Raw genomic sequence first — 19,825 nt, 5'->3', positions numbered from 1 at the left:
ACCTTATCCGAGTCCATGACGGTGTTTAACCGATGGGCGATCGTCAGCACGGTGCAGTTGCCAAACTTCTCCCGGATCGTCTGCTGGATGAGCTTGTCCGTTTGCGGGTCCACGTTCGCCGTCGCCTCGTCCATGACGAGGATTTTGTTCTCGCGCAGAATAGCCCGGGCCAGGCAGACCAGCTGACGTTGGCCAACGCTAAAGTTGCTTCCGCCCTCGTTGATCTTCGAGGACAGTCCCGAGGGCAGCTCGTTGACGGCGTCCTCCAGCTTGACCTCCTTCAGCGCACGCCACAACTTTTCGTCTGGATACTCGTCGAACGGGTCCAAATTGTAGCGCAACGTTCCGGAGAAAAGCACCGGCTCCTGCGGGATGATGGACAGTTTGCCGCGAAGGTCGTGCAGGCCCATCTCGTGGATGTTTCGCGTATCGATAACGATGGAACCCTCGTTGTACGACAACCGGAAGAGGGCGTTGATGAGGGAGGATTTTCCGGCGCCGGTTCGACCCACGATTCCGACCTTTTCACGGGGTTGAATCTCAAACTCTAGGTCCTTCAGAACCCGGTCCGTGTCCGGGTCGGGTTGGTATCGCAGCGACAGTTTGTCAAACTTGACTCTTCCCTCCTGGGGCCACTCCTTGGGCGGTTTTTTACCATCGTCAGCTTCCAGCGCCGGTTCCGGATCAACCGTTTCGTACTCCACAACTCGCTCAACCGAGGTCATCGTGTTCTCGAGTTCCGCCGACTGTCGCATGCCCCACTGCACCATACCGGTCATTCCGAGCGCCTGCGTGATGGCCAGACCCACGTTGCCTCCGTTGTCACCGTTGATGAAGAAGGTCAACGTCACGATCGCGATGTAGATCACGCAAAACACGTCCAGGTAGAAGCCAAAAGCGCGGGACGTCGAGATGAACAGGTAGAACGACGAGCTGTGCAGATCCTGGTGGTTGTCAAACTCGCGCACCAGAACCCGTTCCGCCTCGAAGGCACGGATCGTCGAGAGTCCCGACAGGGAAGCGGATAGGTGAGAGTAGATTGGGGAACGGGTGATGGCTTCGACACGCTTGATGTTCCGGGACGTCAACAGGTAGTACTCGCGCATAAAGTAGAATATGACACCGATTACGAACGTCGGAATCAGGTTGTACGGGTTGACGATGGCCACCACGACGACGATACCGAGCAGCGAGAGAAAGATCTGGAACACGTCAACCGCCACCGACGGCAGATATTCGTCAATCTGGCCCATATCTTTCGAGAAGCGGTTCAGAATACGGCCCGAGGGGTTCGTGTTGAAGAAGTACATGGTCGCGCGGGTCACCCCGTTGAACATGGCGTCGTGCAGCCGTCGGGAGGCTCTCATCGCGGTCTGCAAAGATAAACAAGGTGTCATTCAGGACGTACTACAAAAGATCACTCAAAACTCACGTGGAAGAAGAACATGCTTCGGCTGAGCGTAATCACGATGGTAGCAACCGTAAGCACGGTAAAGATGTAGATATCAATGTCCCGATTATCATTACCGACCCCGGTCAAATCCCGGAATGTCGCAAACAGCCACGTAAACAGGCCGGTCGGACTATCTCCCGCACCAGCAGAGTCGTCCAGCATTGTGTCGTTTGACCTCGCCGTACTGTTGTCCACCGGAGCGCTCAGGTCGACCTCCCGGATGCGGGCCTCCTCCTTGTTGACCCAGTAGGTCAGGAAGTAATCTCCACCCGACGCCGCCAACTGAGATAAAACAAACAGGACAAACAGGAAGAAGATGATCGAGAAGCCACCGCTGGCCTTGCAGTACGCCTTGTACACGTAGTATCCGATCGTTCCATGCTCTTGCTTTTCCTGGTTCGAGGCCGGTTCCGGACCCCCGTCGCCGTCAATCGTCGTCGAGTCCATGCTGGATTCGCTGTTCTGACGCTTGTACAAACTTCCGGATCGCTTGAAAGATTCCGTGTCGGTGGTGTCGTCATCCTCCTTGGAACTGGGCGCCGCCAACAATTGTGCAAAGTCCAGCCCACTTTCCCGTAGACTATCGTAACTTCCCACAGCCTCCACCCTACCATGCTTCAGTATCACAATCTGGTCGGCGTTCTGCAGGTACTGCAACTGATGGGTCACCAAAATCACTACCTTCCCCTTAAGGTATTCTCGCATGCAGTGGTCAAACAGATGTCGACCTACGTGGGCGTCAACCGCACTCAAAGGATCGTCAAGCAGGTATACCGAGGCACGTCGGTAAACGGCACGAGCCAAGCTGATACGAGCCTTTTGTCCACCGGACAACGACACCCCCCGTTCACCCACGATCGTCTTATCTCCGTTCGCAAACAGCTGAAAGTCTCGTTCCAACGCACAAGTCTTCACCACCCTCTTGTAGCGGTCCTTCTCCATCGGCAGTCCAAACAAAATATTCTGCCGAACCGACCCAGAAAACAGCCACGGCTCCTGCGACGCATAACTGACCTCTCCATTGACCCTTATACTGCCAGCCTCCAACGGCAACTCATTCAATATCGCATGGATCAAACTGGACTTCCCAGATCCAACCGGCCCAATCACCGCCACCAACGTCCCCGGCTGCACATGCAAGCTAACCTTATCCAGCGTGTACTCCGTCGACTTCGGATCCCACCGCGCCGTAATCGAATCCACAATTACCCCAGCCTCCGACAGGTGACCCCCCTCATTCTCCTTCAACCCGTCCGATTCCGAGTGCCTGATCGTCTTGCCATTCTTCCCCGCCGCCACCCCATTCTCCAACCCATCATCCTCGCTGTCCTCCATCGAACTATCCCCAGCACCCTCACCACCCTTCTTCCGGCCCGGATCGGTCATCGAAACGCCCAGCGCCGACTCGACCTCCTCGTGGGACATAAAGTTCTGGATGCGCTTGACCGACACCACCGCCTCGGCAAACTGCGCAATGCCCTGGGGGAAGAAGATGGTCATGGTGGCGCGCAGAATGTTGTAGTAGGCCGTGATAGTGAACGCCTTCTCCGCCGTTACAAAGTTCCCGAGCAGCGCGTACGCGATCAGACTGATGAAGATGGACACGCGCGTCGTGAACATGATGAAGGAGAGCAGGATGCCGCGGATGTAGGACACGTAACGGATCACGTGGATTTCCTTCCTGGAAGTGGGGAGGAGAAAAAGTATTTGTTTTATTTGATTTCATTAAATAAGTTTTATTGGGTTTAAGTATGTTTCTACGAATAATTATTCCCGCTGCTCCTATTTGCCCAATATGTCCCTATTTGCCCCAGTTATCCATTCATCACCCCTATTTATAATCCTTTTGAAAAAAAAAAAAAAACAATAACGTATTGCAGTCCCGCCCGTGTGGATCAATCAGACCGCGCCCTAGACTCACAATCCAGAGGTTGCTGGTTCGAATCCCGCGGCGGGCGCTCTAAAATTCTAAGTGTAAATATGGGTATCCGGCGCCGTCACTCCGTGCCGTACTCAAACACTTAGGAGCCCAGGGCGGCGAAGTCCTTGTAGTTAAAAAAGAAGACACTAGTGGTTGGTACTAGCAATGGTGGCCGACAGCTATAAAGTCAACTTCGTTTTTTTGTTGATATAATGCTTCTGCAGATATGAATACATTCAAGTTTCCATAGAAATTTGCAAACTGCCCTTACAAAAATGGTATTTACACACTTAGATTTTTCACCGAATTCGGTATATTATATATTATACCAATATATTATACCATTTTTTCAACTGCTGAACAGTTCGGTAAACTAAAAGCTGCCTCATTTATTAAAATCTTACCGAAATTCTGTAATAATATTTATTTTGTTCATTGTACTACCGATTTCCGGTAAAATTTGGTTCATTATGACAGATGGTTTACCGATCTAAACTTTACCGATTTTTCAGCTACCGAATTCGGTAAAGAAATCCAAATATTCTGAAATACCAATTTTTTTTTCGCTATCAAAAAACTTTTGAGACCTAAGGACAATCATATTTCAAAGTAGAAGTGCATTTTTTAATAAATACATAATTTTTCCACTTAAATTTTATTCACAGCATTCGGTAAAAAATTATCGAAATTCGGTCTTGAAGTTATTGGGAGCGTTCTTTTATTTGAACCCCTCCCCCTCGTAAAAAAATTTCCATACATTTTTTTAATTTGTATGGAGCTTAACACAGCCTCCGACCCCCCCTCCCTCCAACTGCGTTACGTAATAAAAGAACGCTCCCATTATTGTTCACCGTACAACCGATTTTCGGTAAGATTTTGTTCAATTTCACAGATGGTTAACATATCTTAAATTTACCGTTTTTTAACTATCGAATTTGGAAAAAATAAGTGTGTACACGATTAAAATTTAAAATTTTAAAATTAAAGAAATAAAACTGGAATATTTATTAATTTGCCAATTCAAAAAAATTAAAGAAATTATAATTCAAAAAATCCAACAATTAATTCCAAATTTCAAAATAAATGACGTTTCAAAATTTTAAGTTTAGATTTCCTGGGATTTAAAAAAAGTTCGTACTCAAATCTGGAGTTTTTTTTTTGTTTGAAAAGGTGCAATAAACCAAATTTCCAGTTTTTGCTTTTTGGGTGTTTTTGAAACCACCTTGGGTCAGGGGTATTAAAACACACAAAAAGCAAAAACTGAAAATTTGACCTCTAAAAAAAAAGTTTCTTAATTCACCATTAGGCGGGTGGTGCCTTCCTCACATTTACAAAGTAATAATGAAAATAAGTTTATGAAAAAAATATATACCTGATACAGACTTTTCCAGAAAACATGCAGACTCTCATTTGAAGCAATATGGCAACCGGGCGTTTCGCATCTGGCGCGACTCTCGCACGTAACCAAAAAGACCCGGCCTTTTGAGGTTATGCAAAAAATCACCCTTTTTTGTATCTACAAAAATCTTTTTCTTGGCATAACTTTTTAAATACTTTACTAAACAAAATAAAATTTAATACGGTCTTAGGGGACCCCAAAACGGACAGAATAAAGTGGATCCGGCCAAAATCGTTTCAGTCAGTTCTGATATAATCGTGTGGAAAAAAAAATCGTGTCTACACACATCCCCACAGACATTTGTTCTGAATTTGATTCTGAGTCGATAGGTATACGTGAAGATATATCTAGGAGGTGTATTTAAGAAGTTCATTTTCGAGTGATTTTATAGCCTTGCCTTAGTGAGGTGAGGAAGGCAAAAAACTCCAGAAATATCCGATGTTTTTGATAAAATTTCACTCCAGAAAACGAAATTTGTATCTTCCTTAGAATTAGGGTTTCTTTTCTAAAATATGACTCCAAACATAATTCAATGTTATCTGATTTTCTCTAATAAGAGATCGTGGCATTTAATAATTTTAGTGTTTAAGATCTTTGCAATTTAAAAATTTTAAATTGTTTAAATTTTATAATTTGAAAATTGAAGAATGTTTGAATTGGTTGTATTTAAGAATTTTAATGATTGTTAATTTTTGTTAATGATTAATGATTGTTAATGATAGAATTATGGAGGCTCGATAATGGACGATAACTTATTATTAAATTCTTTCTAAAATCTATTAATTCAACCCTTTTATGGTAAATTTTATATAATATAAGCAATTATTTTTTTAAATCTAGTAAGTTTCAAAGTAGAATATGCATTCAAAATTCTTCACAAAATACCGTATTTTTCCGAAAATACTAAAATTTTAATAATTTGCAATATAGGTATCAAACTAGGTAAAAAACGAAGCAAAATTTTGCTTGCTTCTTCACTTTATAAAAAAGTTTTTTTGATAGACACTTAAATTTTCACAACATACCGTATTTTACCGTATACTCAAATTTTCAAAATATGTATGCTTCTTAAGTTTATGAAATTTGTGTTGCTTTTTTACATTAATAAAACAAAATCTCAAAATACCGTATTTTGTATGCTTCTTAAGTTTGTGTAAAGTGGCATTACGTAAAATACCCTTTTTTCAAAAATACTAAAATTTTCAAAATTTGCAATATGAATATCAAACGAAGCGAAATTTGGTTTGCTTTTACACATTAAAAAAGTTTGTTTGAGGAAATACTAAAATTTTCACAAAATACTGTATTTTCGAAAATACTAAAAATTTTAAAATATGTAACATGGGAATAAAACGATGCGAAATTTTGTATGCTTTTAAGAGTTTTTTTTTTGTAAAATAGTAAAATTTTCACATAAACCGCATTTTTTCGAAAATTTTTGTTATGTACCATTATCGATAATATTATCGACGATAATTTTATCGATTAACAACCTTGAATTTTAAGAATTTAGGGACGTTTGAATTTGAGAATTGAAGAATAGAATAATTTAAAAATAAAGATTTTTTTGTAAAATTAAATTCCATTTTTTTTATTTTCATTTTTCATAATTGAGCAACTCTCTACGAAATCGGCCGATTTCGACCATTTTTTTTTGTATTTTTTTATTTGGCTCAAACTTTATGGGGGCCTTCCCTATGCCCAAATAAGCTATTTTGTGTCATTGGTTCACCCATACAAGTCTCCATACAATTTTGGCTGCTGTCCATACAAAAATAGTATGTAAATATTCAAACAGCTGTAACTGTAACAGCTGAGTGATTTTTCTGATCAATTTGGTGTCTTCGGCAAAGTTGTAGGTATTGTTGAGGACAATTGAGAAAAAAATAGGTACACGGAAAAAAAAATTTGCAGATTTTTTTCTCAACTTTTTTTTTTTACTAAAACTCAATTTCCCAAAATACGTATTTTTTTGATTTTCGAGATTTTTTGATATGTTTTAGGGGACGAAAATCCGCAAATTTTGAGCTATAGAGAAACATGGTCAAAAAATCTGCCGCCGAGTTATGATTTTTGAAAAAAATCGAAATTTCATGCAAAAACAAATCTGAAGTTATTTTTTAATGCAAAATTGAATTTGCAATCGAAAACTATTTAACAATTTTTTTGATAAAGGGCTCCGTTTTCAAGATATAGCTACCGAAAGCTTGATTTTAGCAAAATATTTGCAGTTTTTCGAATTTTAAAAATAGTGACCATGAGCGACCATTTCTAAAATATATTTTTTGAAAAGTTCAGAAAATTTGCTATAAAATTGTCTAAGAGACATTGAAGATAGGACCTCGGGTTGCTGAGATACAGCCGCTTCAAGAAAAAGAAACACGAAAATTGAAGTTTTCTAAGTCTCACCAAAACAACCCACCATTTTCTAATGTCGATATCTCAGTAACAAATGGTCCGATTTTCAATGTTAATACATAAAACTTTTGTGAAATTTTCCGATCTTTTCGAAAAAAATATTTTGAAAAAAATTAAATCAAGACTAGCATTTAAAATGGGCGTAATATTCAATGTTTGGCCCTTTTAAAATGTTAGTCTTGATTTGAAAAATTTCAAAATATTTTTTTCGAAAAGGTCGAAAAATTTCACGACCGTTTCATGTTTTAACATTGAAAATCGGACCATTAGTTGCTGAGATATCGACATTAGAAAATGGTGGGTTGTTTTGGTGAGACTTAGAAAACTTCAATTTTCGTGTTTCTTTTTCTTGAAGCGGCTGTATCTCAGCAACCCGAGGTCCTATCTTCAATGTCTCTTAGACAATTTTATAGCAAATTTTCTGAACTTTTAAAAAAAAATATTTTGCTAAAATCAAGCTTTCGGTGGCTATATCTTGAAAACGGAGCCCTTTATCAAAAAAATTGTAGAATAGTTTTCGATTGCAAATTCAATTTTGCATTAAAAAATATTTTCAGATTTGTTTTTGCATGAAATTTCAATTTTTTCCAAAAATCACTATTTTTTCAAAAAATCATAACTCGGCGGCAGATTTTTTGACCATGTTTCTCTATAGCTCAAAATTTGCGGATTTTCGTCCCCTAAAACAGATCAAAAAATCTCGAAAATCAAAAAATACGTATTTTGGGAAATTGAGTTTTAGTGAAAAAAAGTTGATAAAAAAATCTGCAATTTTTTTTCCGTGTACCTATTTTTTTCTCAATTGTCCTCAACAATACCTACAACTTTGCCGAAGACACCAAATTGATCAGAAAAATCACTCAAAAGTTACAGCTGTTTGAATATTTACATACCATTTTTGTATGGACAGCAGCCAAAATTGTATGGAGACTTGTATGGGTGAACCAATGCCAAAAAATAAAAAAATACAAATAAAATCCATTTCCGGTTTTGGTAGAGAATTGCTCAATTTTATATTTTAGAGTTTTAAAATTTATGGTTTTTAATTTTAGAACGTCTGATTTGCTGTTTTCTGGAATACTGCTACAAAAAGAACCATTTTTTAAACTTAAGAATAAGGTTAGTTTTTTTTATAAATCATGTTTTTTTTTAAATCATGCCTAAAATTGACAGCACTGCCAAATATTGTATGCCTTGCTGAGTTAAAGCTCAAAAGTTGTCATTTTCTGATTTTCTAAAACATATAAAAAATAATAATAATAAAAAAAATGCGAACGTAAAAATGGTAAATTTTTTGTCTAGAGCATTTATTTACCCCGATATATTTTTACCTAAAACCTTAAATTTAACGAAAGACACAAAATTTATCAGAATTAGAATTGATCCTTAATTTTGTTTTTTTTTTTTTTTTTTTTTTTTGTGAAAAATATTGTAGGATCTTGACAAAAAAGACTTGAGAAATATTCTGAAGAATCATGATTATTTGATTACATTAAATTGATCGTTTTACTTATGTTGATCTTTGGATGAACATTTTTGCTTGGTCAGGTCTACGCTGTAGCAACGCAGTTCAAGTTGCACAACGGACAATAAAGTGGGATATAAAGAACTCGAATATTAGGTCGCCAGCGAGGATGTGCAAAAGCTTACAAATATTTATTTACTTCAAACTAAAATAAATATGCGTTGTACAAACAGAGATAAGTTCTAACAAAAGGGGTAGGTCAAATCGAGCCAAACATTTCATTAGGGCACAAAACCAAAAACCGCGATTTGAGAAAATCGCTGGCAAAAAGTGGACAACTTGTTTCAATTCCTATTTAAAAAGAAAGCTTGACTGGTGGTATTTTTACTGATGATACGATAAAACACATCATTATCCTCAACTCTGCTTTAATGCTTCTTAATTGATGTTGATTTTCGCAATAAAACTCATAATTTTAAAAAATCTCGCTATTGGGCCCTTTTAGCTTTCCAACTTTTGTTCATTGCAATTTCGAAAAGAACTGAAAGGGCACTAAAGCGCTGTCACCTGATTGTTGTTTTTAATGATGTTTATGGGCCTTTTTGTTTAGTTAGAAATAATGAGGAATTCAGCGAAAATTTTGATAATGGGTGAAGTTTTGTGATCGTATGGTGTAGATAAGGTATGTGAAACATAAAATCCTTCAAAATTGTACTGAACAGCAGCCGCGAGCCGTAATAAATATTGTATTTCGACGAAGTTTTTTTCTGCAGAAATCCTTAGTGAAACGTAAACCAAACTTTGTTTTGAAGTGAATTAGTGTTAATAATGTATGAAAATTTCACTTTATAACATAGAAAGTTCCTTAACCACGAAAAACTAACGAAAAAGAAAAGGGCACAATTGAACTTTTTTTCTGGTTTGGAGTGAACATTGTTATGTGCCCTTTTGTTTTTTTTTGATTTTTTCAATAGGAAATTGTTTGTTATCAATCTGATTCTTGGAGGGCATGTAGGGAGTTTACTAATGAATGGAATAGTGGAATAATCCCAAATGTTTACGTATTGGTTTTGTGCCCTAATGAAATGTTTAGCTCGAAATCTCAGCGCAGTACTCTTCAATATCAGAGGGACCTCCAATGAGCAAACAATTCACTTGGTGCGATAGCACTGGCAAACATTTCCGCGTTGAACACACCCGCGGTGCACGCTAATATTTGAAAAACGATACTCACTTTCTCGCCAACGCCACCAGCTTCGCGAACGGCTTCTCCCAGGTGTACATCTTGATCACCTGAATGCCCTGAATGATCTCGTTCATGAGCCTAACTCGCTCGTCGGTGCGCAATGCCGTCTGCAGTCGCAGCTGGGACGTCTTCTTGCCGAGGTAAGCCTGCAGCGGGATGAACATCAGCAGGAAGATCACTCCGAAGATCGCGGACAGGCCAATTTCGCGGTACATCAGGTACGTCACAACGATCGTTTCGAGCGGCCCGATCCAGAGGTAGTGCACGAACAGGACGGCCAAATCCAGCCGACCCACGTCGTTGGAGAGCAGATTGACGACCTGTCCGGCGGTGGTGTCACCGAGGGCTGTTTTGCTGAGTCTGAGGGACTTGCGGTAGATCATGGAGCAAGCGGCCACGCGCAACTTCATGCCCAGATGCAACTGGGACAGCATGTACGAGTGCATGAACAGGACACTGATGGCACTGCCTAGGACCACGGCTCCGGCGTACAGATAAGCTTCGTTGATGTCTCCATTTTCCTTGGAGTAATACCGCACCAGCGCACCGATAAAGATCGGCTGGGTCACTTTGAAGGCGAGTTCCAGCACGACCAAGATCAACCCGAGCAGCGCGATGTTCCAGCCAAACACGCGACATCCGGCCCGCATCAGGCTGGGCTTTTGGCCCTTGGCCCGCTTCCGGGCGACCTCATCTTCCCAGGCCTCGCACAGGCGGTTCCCGAGCGAGTTGGACTTGTGCGCCGTCAGCGGTTGGTACAGATCTTCGGGGCCGAGTTCCTTGCGGGCGCCCTTGTAGAAAATGGGGATGACCCAGCCGAACACGATGTACGACAGGAAGCTGGCCTTCTGGGCGGGATTCACCGGCAGCTTGGTGTGTGATTTGTTGGCTTCCATTGCGCTGAAAAGAGGGGAGAGAGAAGAGAAACGATGATTACGTTTGATCAAACACTGGCAGAGCACAATTTGTTGTACTGTCTAGGGTTTCTTATACTTAGATGTGTGATTTCTACTAAAGCTGATCAAACAGAAGAAGCTACCCCAAGGTTTGCACTTGGAATTATTTTGATCCTCTGTTTAGAGTGACGTCAAATGTAAAGCCAGTTTTTATTTGAAAACATTAATGAGGTATTTCGAATATTAAATCTAACCTGGTGACTCACTTCTGTTCCCTTTGCATAATTTATTGTATCGTAGACCACAACTTGAACCGTTGCAGAACACCCCTTCATTTTTATTTTTTTATTTTTTCATTCTTCAAAGCATAAACAGTAAACACAAACCATCAGCATTGTGGGGCTTCTCACGCACAAAAAGGGCTTATCAAGGCGTAAAAGAGCTACATGTGTCCAACCGGTATAGAACTACACCAGTAAAACATGTAACATGATTCATGGAAACCAGAACCAGCTCAGTATAACACAACTCGACAGGCTTCGACTTTCGGTGGGAAGCGCTGGATCGATTTATGTACTTCTTCTGCTGTTCCGTAATTCTGTATACATTTGGACAAATTGATAGGAGCTATGAGAAGGCGGGGGGTCATCGCTTCTTGGGGAGCACGTGTTAACCCAATTGTTGCTGATAGACCGACGAAAAACAAAAACAACTGATTGACGGACTATGCGTTGCACTTCCTATTAGGGCCTCACTTGCGTGGTAGAGAATGTCAAGAGCAAGGCTTAGTGAGTTGAGTTTGTCGGTACCGGAGTTCGATCAGCCGTGACGGACGATAACGCGAGCAGTTCCAATGCGCGAGGTTGTCTCGAGGAGAATATTTAATGTCGAGATAATTCATAGCAATAAACAGACAAAATATATAAAATTTAAAGAATGTTTCTCAATCAGGGTTGCCACTCAAATCCCATTATTGAATTCCCAACTTTTTCTAAACCTCAAATTAATTGAATTTCTCACCCAATAAATAATTTCGAAAACCGCTTTACGAAAAAGTGACCACCCACCACCGAACATAATTTCTAAATATATTAAAGGAACTATTATTTAAAAAAGAATCGAAATATCCAAGAGTTCACGCAAAAAATTGTTTTTATCAAGTTTCCTTTTTTATGTTGTGTATTTGATATTTAATCCTAAAAATCCACGTTGATTTATTATTGTGTCAGTATTTAAATGTTTTCAATTTATTTCAATGAAAACTCAGGTGAGTTTTCAAAAAGCAGTAAGAGCCACCGTGACCTCTCACACTAATTTTCGTTTTTCTCGAAAATGAGACAAAATTTAATTTATTTTTAGTTTAGGGCACTTGAAGGGCGTGCAGATGAACAATCTCGAGCGTTTTGCCTTCCTCACCTCAATGAGGAAAGGCTATAAAATCACTCGAAAAATGAACTTCTTTATTCGTCCTCGTAGACCCACCTTCACGTATACCTATCGACTCAGAATCAAATTCTGAGCAAATGTCTGTGTGCGTGTGTATGTCTGTAAGTCCGTGCACCGAAAAATATGCACTCGATTATCTCCGGACTGGCTGAACCGATTTGGACCGTGTTGGTCTCATTTGATCCGTTTTGGGGTTCCACAAGACCCTAGTTAATATTATGAAGTTTAGAAAAGTACTTCAAAAGTTATGCTAAAAAAACAGTTTTAGCTTAACTTTGGAAGATTGTAAAAAGGGTGGTTTTTGTAAGAAAACTCGTCATGCTATATATTGTTAGAAAGGTATTTGAAAGACCTTTCCAACGCGAAGATCTGACAACCCCATGAAAAGTTATGAGCACTTAAGTGTTATTTATACACTTTTTTGAGGCCGGATCTCAAATATGTTGATGAAAAAGTTGTCCGGATCTGTCATGCGACCCATCGTTGGATAGGTAATCAAAAGACCTTTCCAACAAGCCCAGAAGATTGAAGATTTGATAACCCTATCAATAGCTATAAGTACTTTTAATAAACTTTTTTTGAGGCCGGATCTCAGATATTTTGATAACAATATGCGAGGAAGGCACTTATTACCTATTGGTGGATTAAGTAACGTTTTTTTGATATTAATTTTACAAAAGTAGGTCGAATACCGATGTAAAGAGGACTTTGTTTACCAATGACTCTTCGGGCTCTTTGAAAACTAATCCGAGAAAACATCCAATTTAATAAGAACTTTACCTCTGATTTTATGCGAAATTTTTCAAGAGACTAATTTTGGAATCTATCATTTCTACAACTTCAATATTTTTGATATTTCGATAAGAAAAAAAAGGATGTTTCAGGTATGCCTTGGCTATTTTAAAAAACATTTTTCCAACAGTTTTGTTAAAAAAACTTTCAACCAATTGATTTGAAATACAAATCAACAACACCAAAATAAATAGATTAAAATAGGTAAAGGATCCTTAAATTTGTTGTTAAGAACTCAAAACGAATTAGGTGTATTTGAATTGAAAATTGAACAAAATATCACAACATTATTTAACCCTCTCACGCCCATGGTTACTCCAGAGCACCAAAACTTTGAACTCAAATATCTCGGAACTGACACAACTTTTCATGATGCTTTAAGTTGCAGGTGTTCATGTAGAATGTATACTAACATCTCCCCAAATTTCATCAAATTTGGTTAAGCACAAGCAAAGTTACAGTGTGAAATGTAAACAAAAATGGGCCAATTTTAGGAAATAAATAAGACCTGTTTTCGAAGGCCCGTAAAAATACCAAACACAAAATTTTATGAAACAAAAATGTTTTGCTATCATTTGAACCTTGGACAAGAACCCTGTGAATAACATTGTGAGTTTGGACCGGTTTTAAGTGTTTTTCAACCTTTTTCATTTGGTGCACCAGAGCACCACCTAGGCATATGAGCAACTAAATATTCAGGAGCACTTTTTTCTAAATTACAGAAAAAGCTTATTTTTATCAAAACAAAAGTTTATAAACGTTTTGACTATTCATAAACAAGACAAAACATTGTTATTAGAACGATAATTTTATTATTTTCCTCATTTTTCATGAAAATGGTTGTTTGTGGGTTTTGAATGAGCCAATCAAAGAAACCTGAAAATGCAGAGATTTTAGAATTTGTAGTTAATACTTCAGAAATATAGTCTTACAGCAAAGAATAAGTAGTTTTTAACACATTTCGAAGCGTTTTCAAACAAATGAACCAATAGATTTGAAGAAAACGAGATTTTGTGGTTTAAAAAAAAGTTGCTCATCTTCCTGATGGTGCTCTGGTGCACCACTTCAAATTCTACTTTTTTGCCTCAATTCGATGTTTGTGGGTCAAAGTAAAGTATTTTCTGCATTATTGTACCAAAATTAAGCCATTTACTATTTTTACGATAAGCAAACAGCTCTGGGCGTTAGAGGGTTAAAAATTTAAATTGCTTGGGATTCCACACTATTCCCGACTTTTTGACCAGAGTTGCCAGGTAACAAGTATTTTGAACAATTTTTTGATTAATTTGAACGAATTTAATTGACAACCAAAAAAATAAAAAAGGTGTTTTTTCTTAACGAAAATTTAAATTCAACATTTTTGAGGCCATAAAATCAGTGAAACCATCTGAATTCTACAAACATTAGAAAAAATTTATATCATCCCTTCCCTTCACTATTATAAGAATTGTTAGATTTTCGTCTGCCAGATTTTTTCCAGATTTTTAATCGATACTTTGCCAGATTTTCCAAACTTTGACCTGGTAACCCTATTTTTAACAAAAAATCACAAATTCTCAACATTTTCTCGATTTCCAGACTTTTCCCAACTTTCCCGATTTCCGACCATTGTGGCATTGATAAACATTTAAAAATGTTTTTTTTTTTTGTTTTTGGTGAAGTTATATATTATATACAATTTCCATCGAAAAGTCTACTTTTGAACCACAGAGAAACATGGACAACAAATTTCAGATATTTTTGAATAGTTTTTTTTTATCAATTGTGAAAACTCATTCTAAAAAGTAAAAATTATATGGTTCGGTTGGCAACCACCATATACTTAAAGCACCTTTGAATCGAATACCCTTTGCGAAATTGTAAAAAAGATAAATGCAAATTAAAATACTAAAACAGAAACAAGAAACACGGTAACACGGGAAAATGAAAAAAGGTTGGGCAATAATACGGGCGTTTTTGAAACTACGTCAATTATTAACACCCCCTGGTCAAATTTAGAAAAGAAAAATGAGAGGATGGTGGGGCAGCTGCCTCATTTTACCCCACTCTGTGCATGCTAGTGGTTAAATCTACACGATTGCAGACGGGTTAATTTTCCATACAATTTTGTAAGGGCATGGTATTATTCAGTTATTGCCATCTTTGATCGTACTAACCAGTTTTGCGAAAAAGAATCAAACAGGGAACAGGCCATTTTCATTTCTAGTTTCCGATGCCTATAATGCCGTTCCAAGCATAATTGTCCCACGTCATTCTTGGTCGATTCTGACTTTTTGTCATTTTTATGTATTCTTTTAAAAAACACATCAAATTTAGTACTTTGGAAACTCATGAAAACCAACACCAAGTCTGTCATCGTTGCACTTCTACGCATAATAGTCCCACCAAGTATTTTCTTACATGAAATCATCAGTTTTGAGCAATTCTCCACGAAATCGGTCTTTTGAGTTCAATTTGTTGGGTGGTGACGCGCGGTCAATTATGTGGCATTGTGTGTGAAAAGAAGAGAATTTTATTTCGTGTTTCCTCCTGGTTGGCTTGCTCAAGTCCTTCCTACATCATCGTTGATCGGGAGGCACGACGTCGTGTGAATTGTTGCATTAAAATAAGTTTAAGTGTTACTGTAAATGACTGTAATAAAGTCCTTCCTATATCATCAATGTCGTCTGGGTAATCGTGATGAAAAATTACATTTATTCAGTATTTAAATACCTGTGCGCGAGTGTTTTGGTGTGCTAATTAGAAAGACCTTCCCATAGCATCGTTGCTCGGAAGGCTCGCCGACGGGTTTGTTATGAAAGTCCTCCCCATAGCATCGTAGCTCGGGAGGCATCGAAAAGCCAATACCTTATCCTACTAACCCAAAAAAAATAATAATCACGTGATGCTTGAAGGAGATGCTGTGTATTCAACGGTCTCAAGCGGTATCAACAAGTATATAGCGAAAAACTGTGTGCTTGATGAGTTTGCAACTTCAACTATCGGACTAACATTCCTCCCTTTTGTTGAACTGCAGGCTTCTTGGGAGGGCGCCGGTATTGACTAATAAAGTCGGGGTCTTCAGGGGTTAAACAGTGAACGGATGGTTGGCTCCCACTGATCATTTTTGATTCATTGTTTAACTTCAGCTGATCTGTCAATAACGGAGTAGCAGCTCATTGGCAGTCAACCATGCTCATGCTCATGCTCATGCTCATTCTCCACGAAATCGGTCTTTTAATTTTTTTTTTAATCCGACTGAAACTTTTTTGGTGCCTTTGGTATGCCCAAAAAAGCCATTTTGCATCATTAGATTCTATACATATAATTTTCTATACACATTTGGCAGCTGTCCATACAAAAATGATGTATGAAAATTTAAAAATCTGTATCTTTTGGAGGAATTGTTTGATCGATTTGGTGTCTTGGGCAAAGTTGTAGGTATGAATATGAACTACACTGAAAAAAAAAAATCTCTATATTTTGCTTTTTTGAACATTGTTGATACGACCCTTAGTTGCTGAGATATTGCCATGCAGGTGTTTAAAAACAGGAAAATTGATGTTTTCTAAGTCTCATCCTAACAGCCCACTATTTTCTTATGTCGATATCTCAGCAACTAATGGTCTGATTTAAAATGTTAAAATATGAAACATTCGTGAAATTTTCCGATCTCTTCGAAAAAAATATTAAAAAAAAGTCAACTAAAAATGGATTTACCTTGAAAACGGTGCACTTTATCAAAATTCACTAGAGTACTTTTTGATTGCAAATTTGATTTTACATCGAAAAATGAAGTTGAAACATTTTTACGACCAATATTTCGATTTTTTGAAAAAATCAGTATTGATTAAAAAATTCATAACTCGGTCAAAGATTTTTTGCACAACTTGGAAATTTCTGAAAAGTTGGAATTTTATGTCCTCTAAAATAAAAAAAATAAAAATAGTGTTTTTTTTGCAAATCAAGTTTTAGTGACAAAAAGTTAAATAAAAAATCACCAAATTTTTTTACCGTGTATCATTTTTTTTCAGTGTAGTCCATATCCATACCTACAACTTTGCCGAAGACACCAAAACGATCAAAAAATTCCTTCAAAAGATACAGATTTTTGAATTTTCATAAATCATTTTTGTATGGACAGCTGCCAAATTTGTATGGAAAATTATATGGAGAATTTAATGATGCAAAATGGCTTCTTTGGGCATACCGAAGGCACCAAAAAAGTTTCAGTCGCATTAAAAAATACAAAAAAAAAAAAGGAGTGACCGAAATCTGAGAGAACTGCTTTTTACAAAGTATTGTGTCTTGTTTACATGTTGTATAGCAAAAGGATCACAAATAAGGGTGATAAAGTGCTAATGGGGGCGATTAGGGACACACAGGGTGAATAGGAACCCTCGGGACAATTATGCGTAGAAACACAGAAGTCGGTCGAAAAATTTCAATCGCGTTTTGCTCAGTTGCACTTTTTTGAACATGGGACAATTATGCGTAGAACGGCAGTATAAAGGTTGCAACTGATTTTTCACTTTGATCCAACGTCGGACCGTGTATTCATTTTAATGTTTATTCTGTGCGTTTGATCGAGCTCAATTGACACAGTGCACCACCGTTGTATCAAGTCACGTGGAAAAGTGCATTCACTCAAAGCGACTATACAGGTGCCTAGATATGTTATTCACTGAACCCAATTGATGTGAGAAAAGCCAGGTGGGAACGGTTAAGGTTAAATTGTCTATCATCATTGTTATCCAGCTGGTGGTGGTTTGACTTGAGCATGTGATTTAAATATTAGCATCGATTGAAAACCTTACTGAAAAGATGTGCAAAACCAGCAATTTTCACAGTTTCTAAAAGACTCTTTAAAATAAAAACTCATTCCTTCTGGAAACATTCCGGTCCAGGCGCGTTATCATGCCACGCAGCGAGACGTTATTTATGACCCTGTCAAGAGGTTTCCCGATAGCATTCCTCCTGTCTCTCTTGCACAGTAACTGCTTCGTCATGCCCCATGTCTGCATTTATCTATTACAATCAATATATAGGACCATCACACCAATCGTAATTGAATTCGGCGCGTAATCTGAATCGCCGCCGACGACGACGAAGACTTCAGGTAGTGATAAGGGACGATGGCAAAAAGGTTTCGCAAAGAAAAAATAATAACGAACGTGAATGGCAACAGGTATTAATGATAACACAAAAAAACAAACTCGCACGCCAGACACTTCCCGACGCGGCTTCAATGTTTGTTCTGGGCTCTCCTAATTGCCGAAAAAACGCGAGCACGTGGGAGTGGCTTGATGATGGCTTTCCTGTGGCAGACACGTGGTTGGTTCCGTCGAATGACGTCAGTTTGAAAACAGGACACCACTCTGGCAGGCGCTAACGATGTTTGAACAAATTTATCAGAATTAGGTAATTTGGGTAAACCGATAGTTATAAACTGAGTTATAAGTAGGGGGCCGTCCATAAACCGCGTATAGAAAAAGTGCCTTGTCATCGTGAAGCATATCTTTTAAAAACATTAAACATTTCTTACAGATATATTACGTCTGTTTGTTTTATTTAAAATCCCTGCTGTCAACTTTCTTATCTAATCTGCTTTCATACTTAATATGTAATAACTCATCCAGTGCTAATCTACGGCTACTCCAAAACACACGCAGCTTCTTATCAGCGAATCACTATATAGAAAAAAAAAATCGAGCTTACATTCAATTAAACCCCACATTAATCAAAAACAAATTGCAAACACATTACCGCGGTGTCTCTAATCACTTCCGGGGCTGCTGTTGAGAGCATCCGACCGTGAATAAATTAGAGAGTGTTAAAAAAAACATGTGTTAGACGAGGTGTTTACACTAATTCAATTAATAACTGTTGACCCCAAGCAGTTTCAAGATTGAGTTGGACTTAAAAATATGGCAAAAAATTGTAAAGTCACAATTTGTGTTTGTTTATTTTTCGTTTTAAGTTCAAAAATCTCTTATCAGCTGTTATTGTACGCGGGGATTCAGTCGTTGGTATTTTAATCAGAACAGTGTTTCAGTTTTTCAGGCTGCACAAAAAATACAACTGATGTTTCTGTCGAATAAAATTGGACACAAAAATCAGGGGGTAGCGAAGAAGACGCCATCTCAAGGGGCTGGAAACTCTAATATTACTTAAAAATACTGAGTATACTAACGATATTCCAGTATACTTGTTAGTATACTTACCGAACAGCAATAAACTGTTAGTATATTAAGATACTATCAGTATATTGGTAAGTATACTGCGATTGGTAAAGGAAATAATAAGTATACTAACCTAGATTTTGATATACTGGTCAACATAATAATTATAGCTCTAAGAGTTTCCAACCCCTTGCGCCATCTAGGAAGTTCAGAAAACAAACACTGAGAATCAGTATTATACATATTATTATGGTTACACGAAGTGCGTTATCCTGGTTGAACTCAAAAGTCCCATGCATATTGCCGATTCTCAGTGTACGGGCGCACTGTTTTGTCCGGGGGGATGGCAACCCTATTCCGACCAAAGCAAACTGCTAACAGTTGACATTAGCACGGTTGTCAAATGAGAGCCCAGAACAAAAGCACTAGCTGTCAAATGGTAGCCCGTAAATTCCTGAAAAAAACACGTGATGGCAAATTCTATCATATTCTTGTAGATTCAATCCCAATATTGGCTGAAAATTCATTTGGAAAAAAATGATTTTTCTGTTTACCTTTTTTGCTGCCCTTTTGCTTTTTTTTTCTTTTGGTCGACAAAACAGTGCGCCCGTACACTGAGAATCGGCAT

At 38.3% G+C, this 19,825-nt stretch overlaps 1 protein-coding gene across 1 annotated transcript in view; it reads right to left on the bottom strand.

Moving 5' to 3' along the window:
* The window catches only part of LOC6036302 (probable multidrug resistance-associated protein lethal(2)03659), a 33,466-nt gene that overhangs the window by 1,167 nt on the left and 12,474 nt on the right, over positions 1-19,825 (bottom strand). The window contains exons 2-4 of the mRNA XM_038260351.1: positions 9,891-10,802; positions 1,433-3,134; positions 3-1,373 (exon numbers count right to left, since the gene is read on the bottom strand). Of these exons, the coding sequence (XP_038116279.1) occupies positions 3-1,373; positions 1,433-3,134; positions 9,891-10,798 (3,981 nt within the window). The 5' untranslated portion in view covers positions 10,799-10,802. The remainder of the gene's footprint in view (positions 1-2; positions 1,374-1,432; positions 3,135-9,890; positions 10,803-19,825) is intronic.

This window comes from Culex quinquefasciatus, chromosome 3 (assembly GCF_015732765.1).
Source record: "Culex quinquefasciatus strain JHB chromosome 3, VPISU_Cqui_1.0_pri_paternal, whole genome shotgun sequence".
NCBI classification, from domain to species: Eukaryota; Metazoa; Arthropoda; class Insecta; order Diptera; family Culicidae; genus Culex; species Culex quinquefasciatus.
This window is presented reverse-complemented; position numbering and strand designations above follow the sequence as displayed.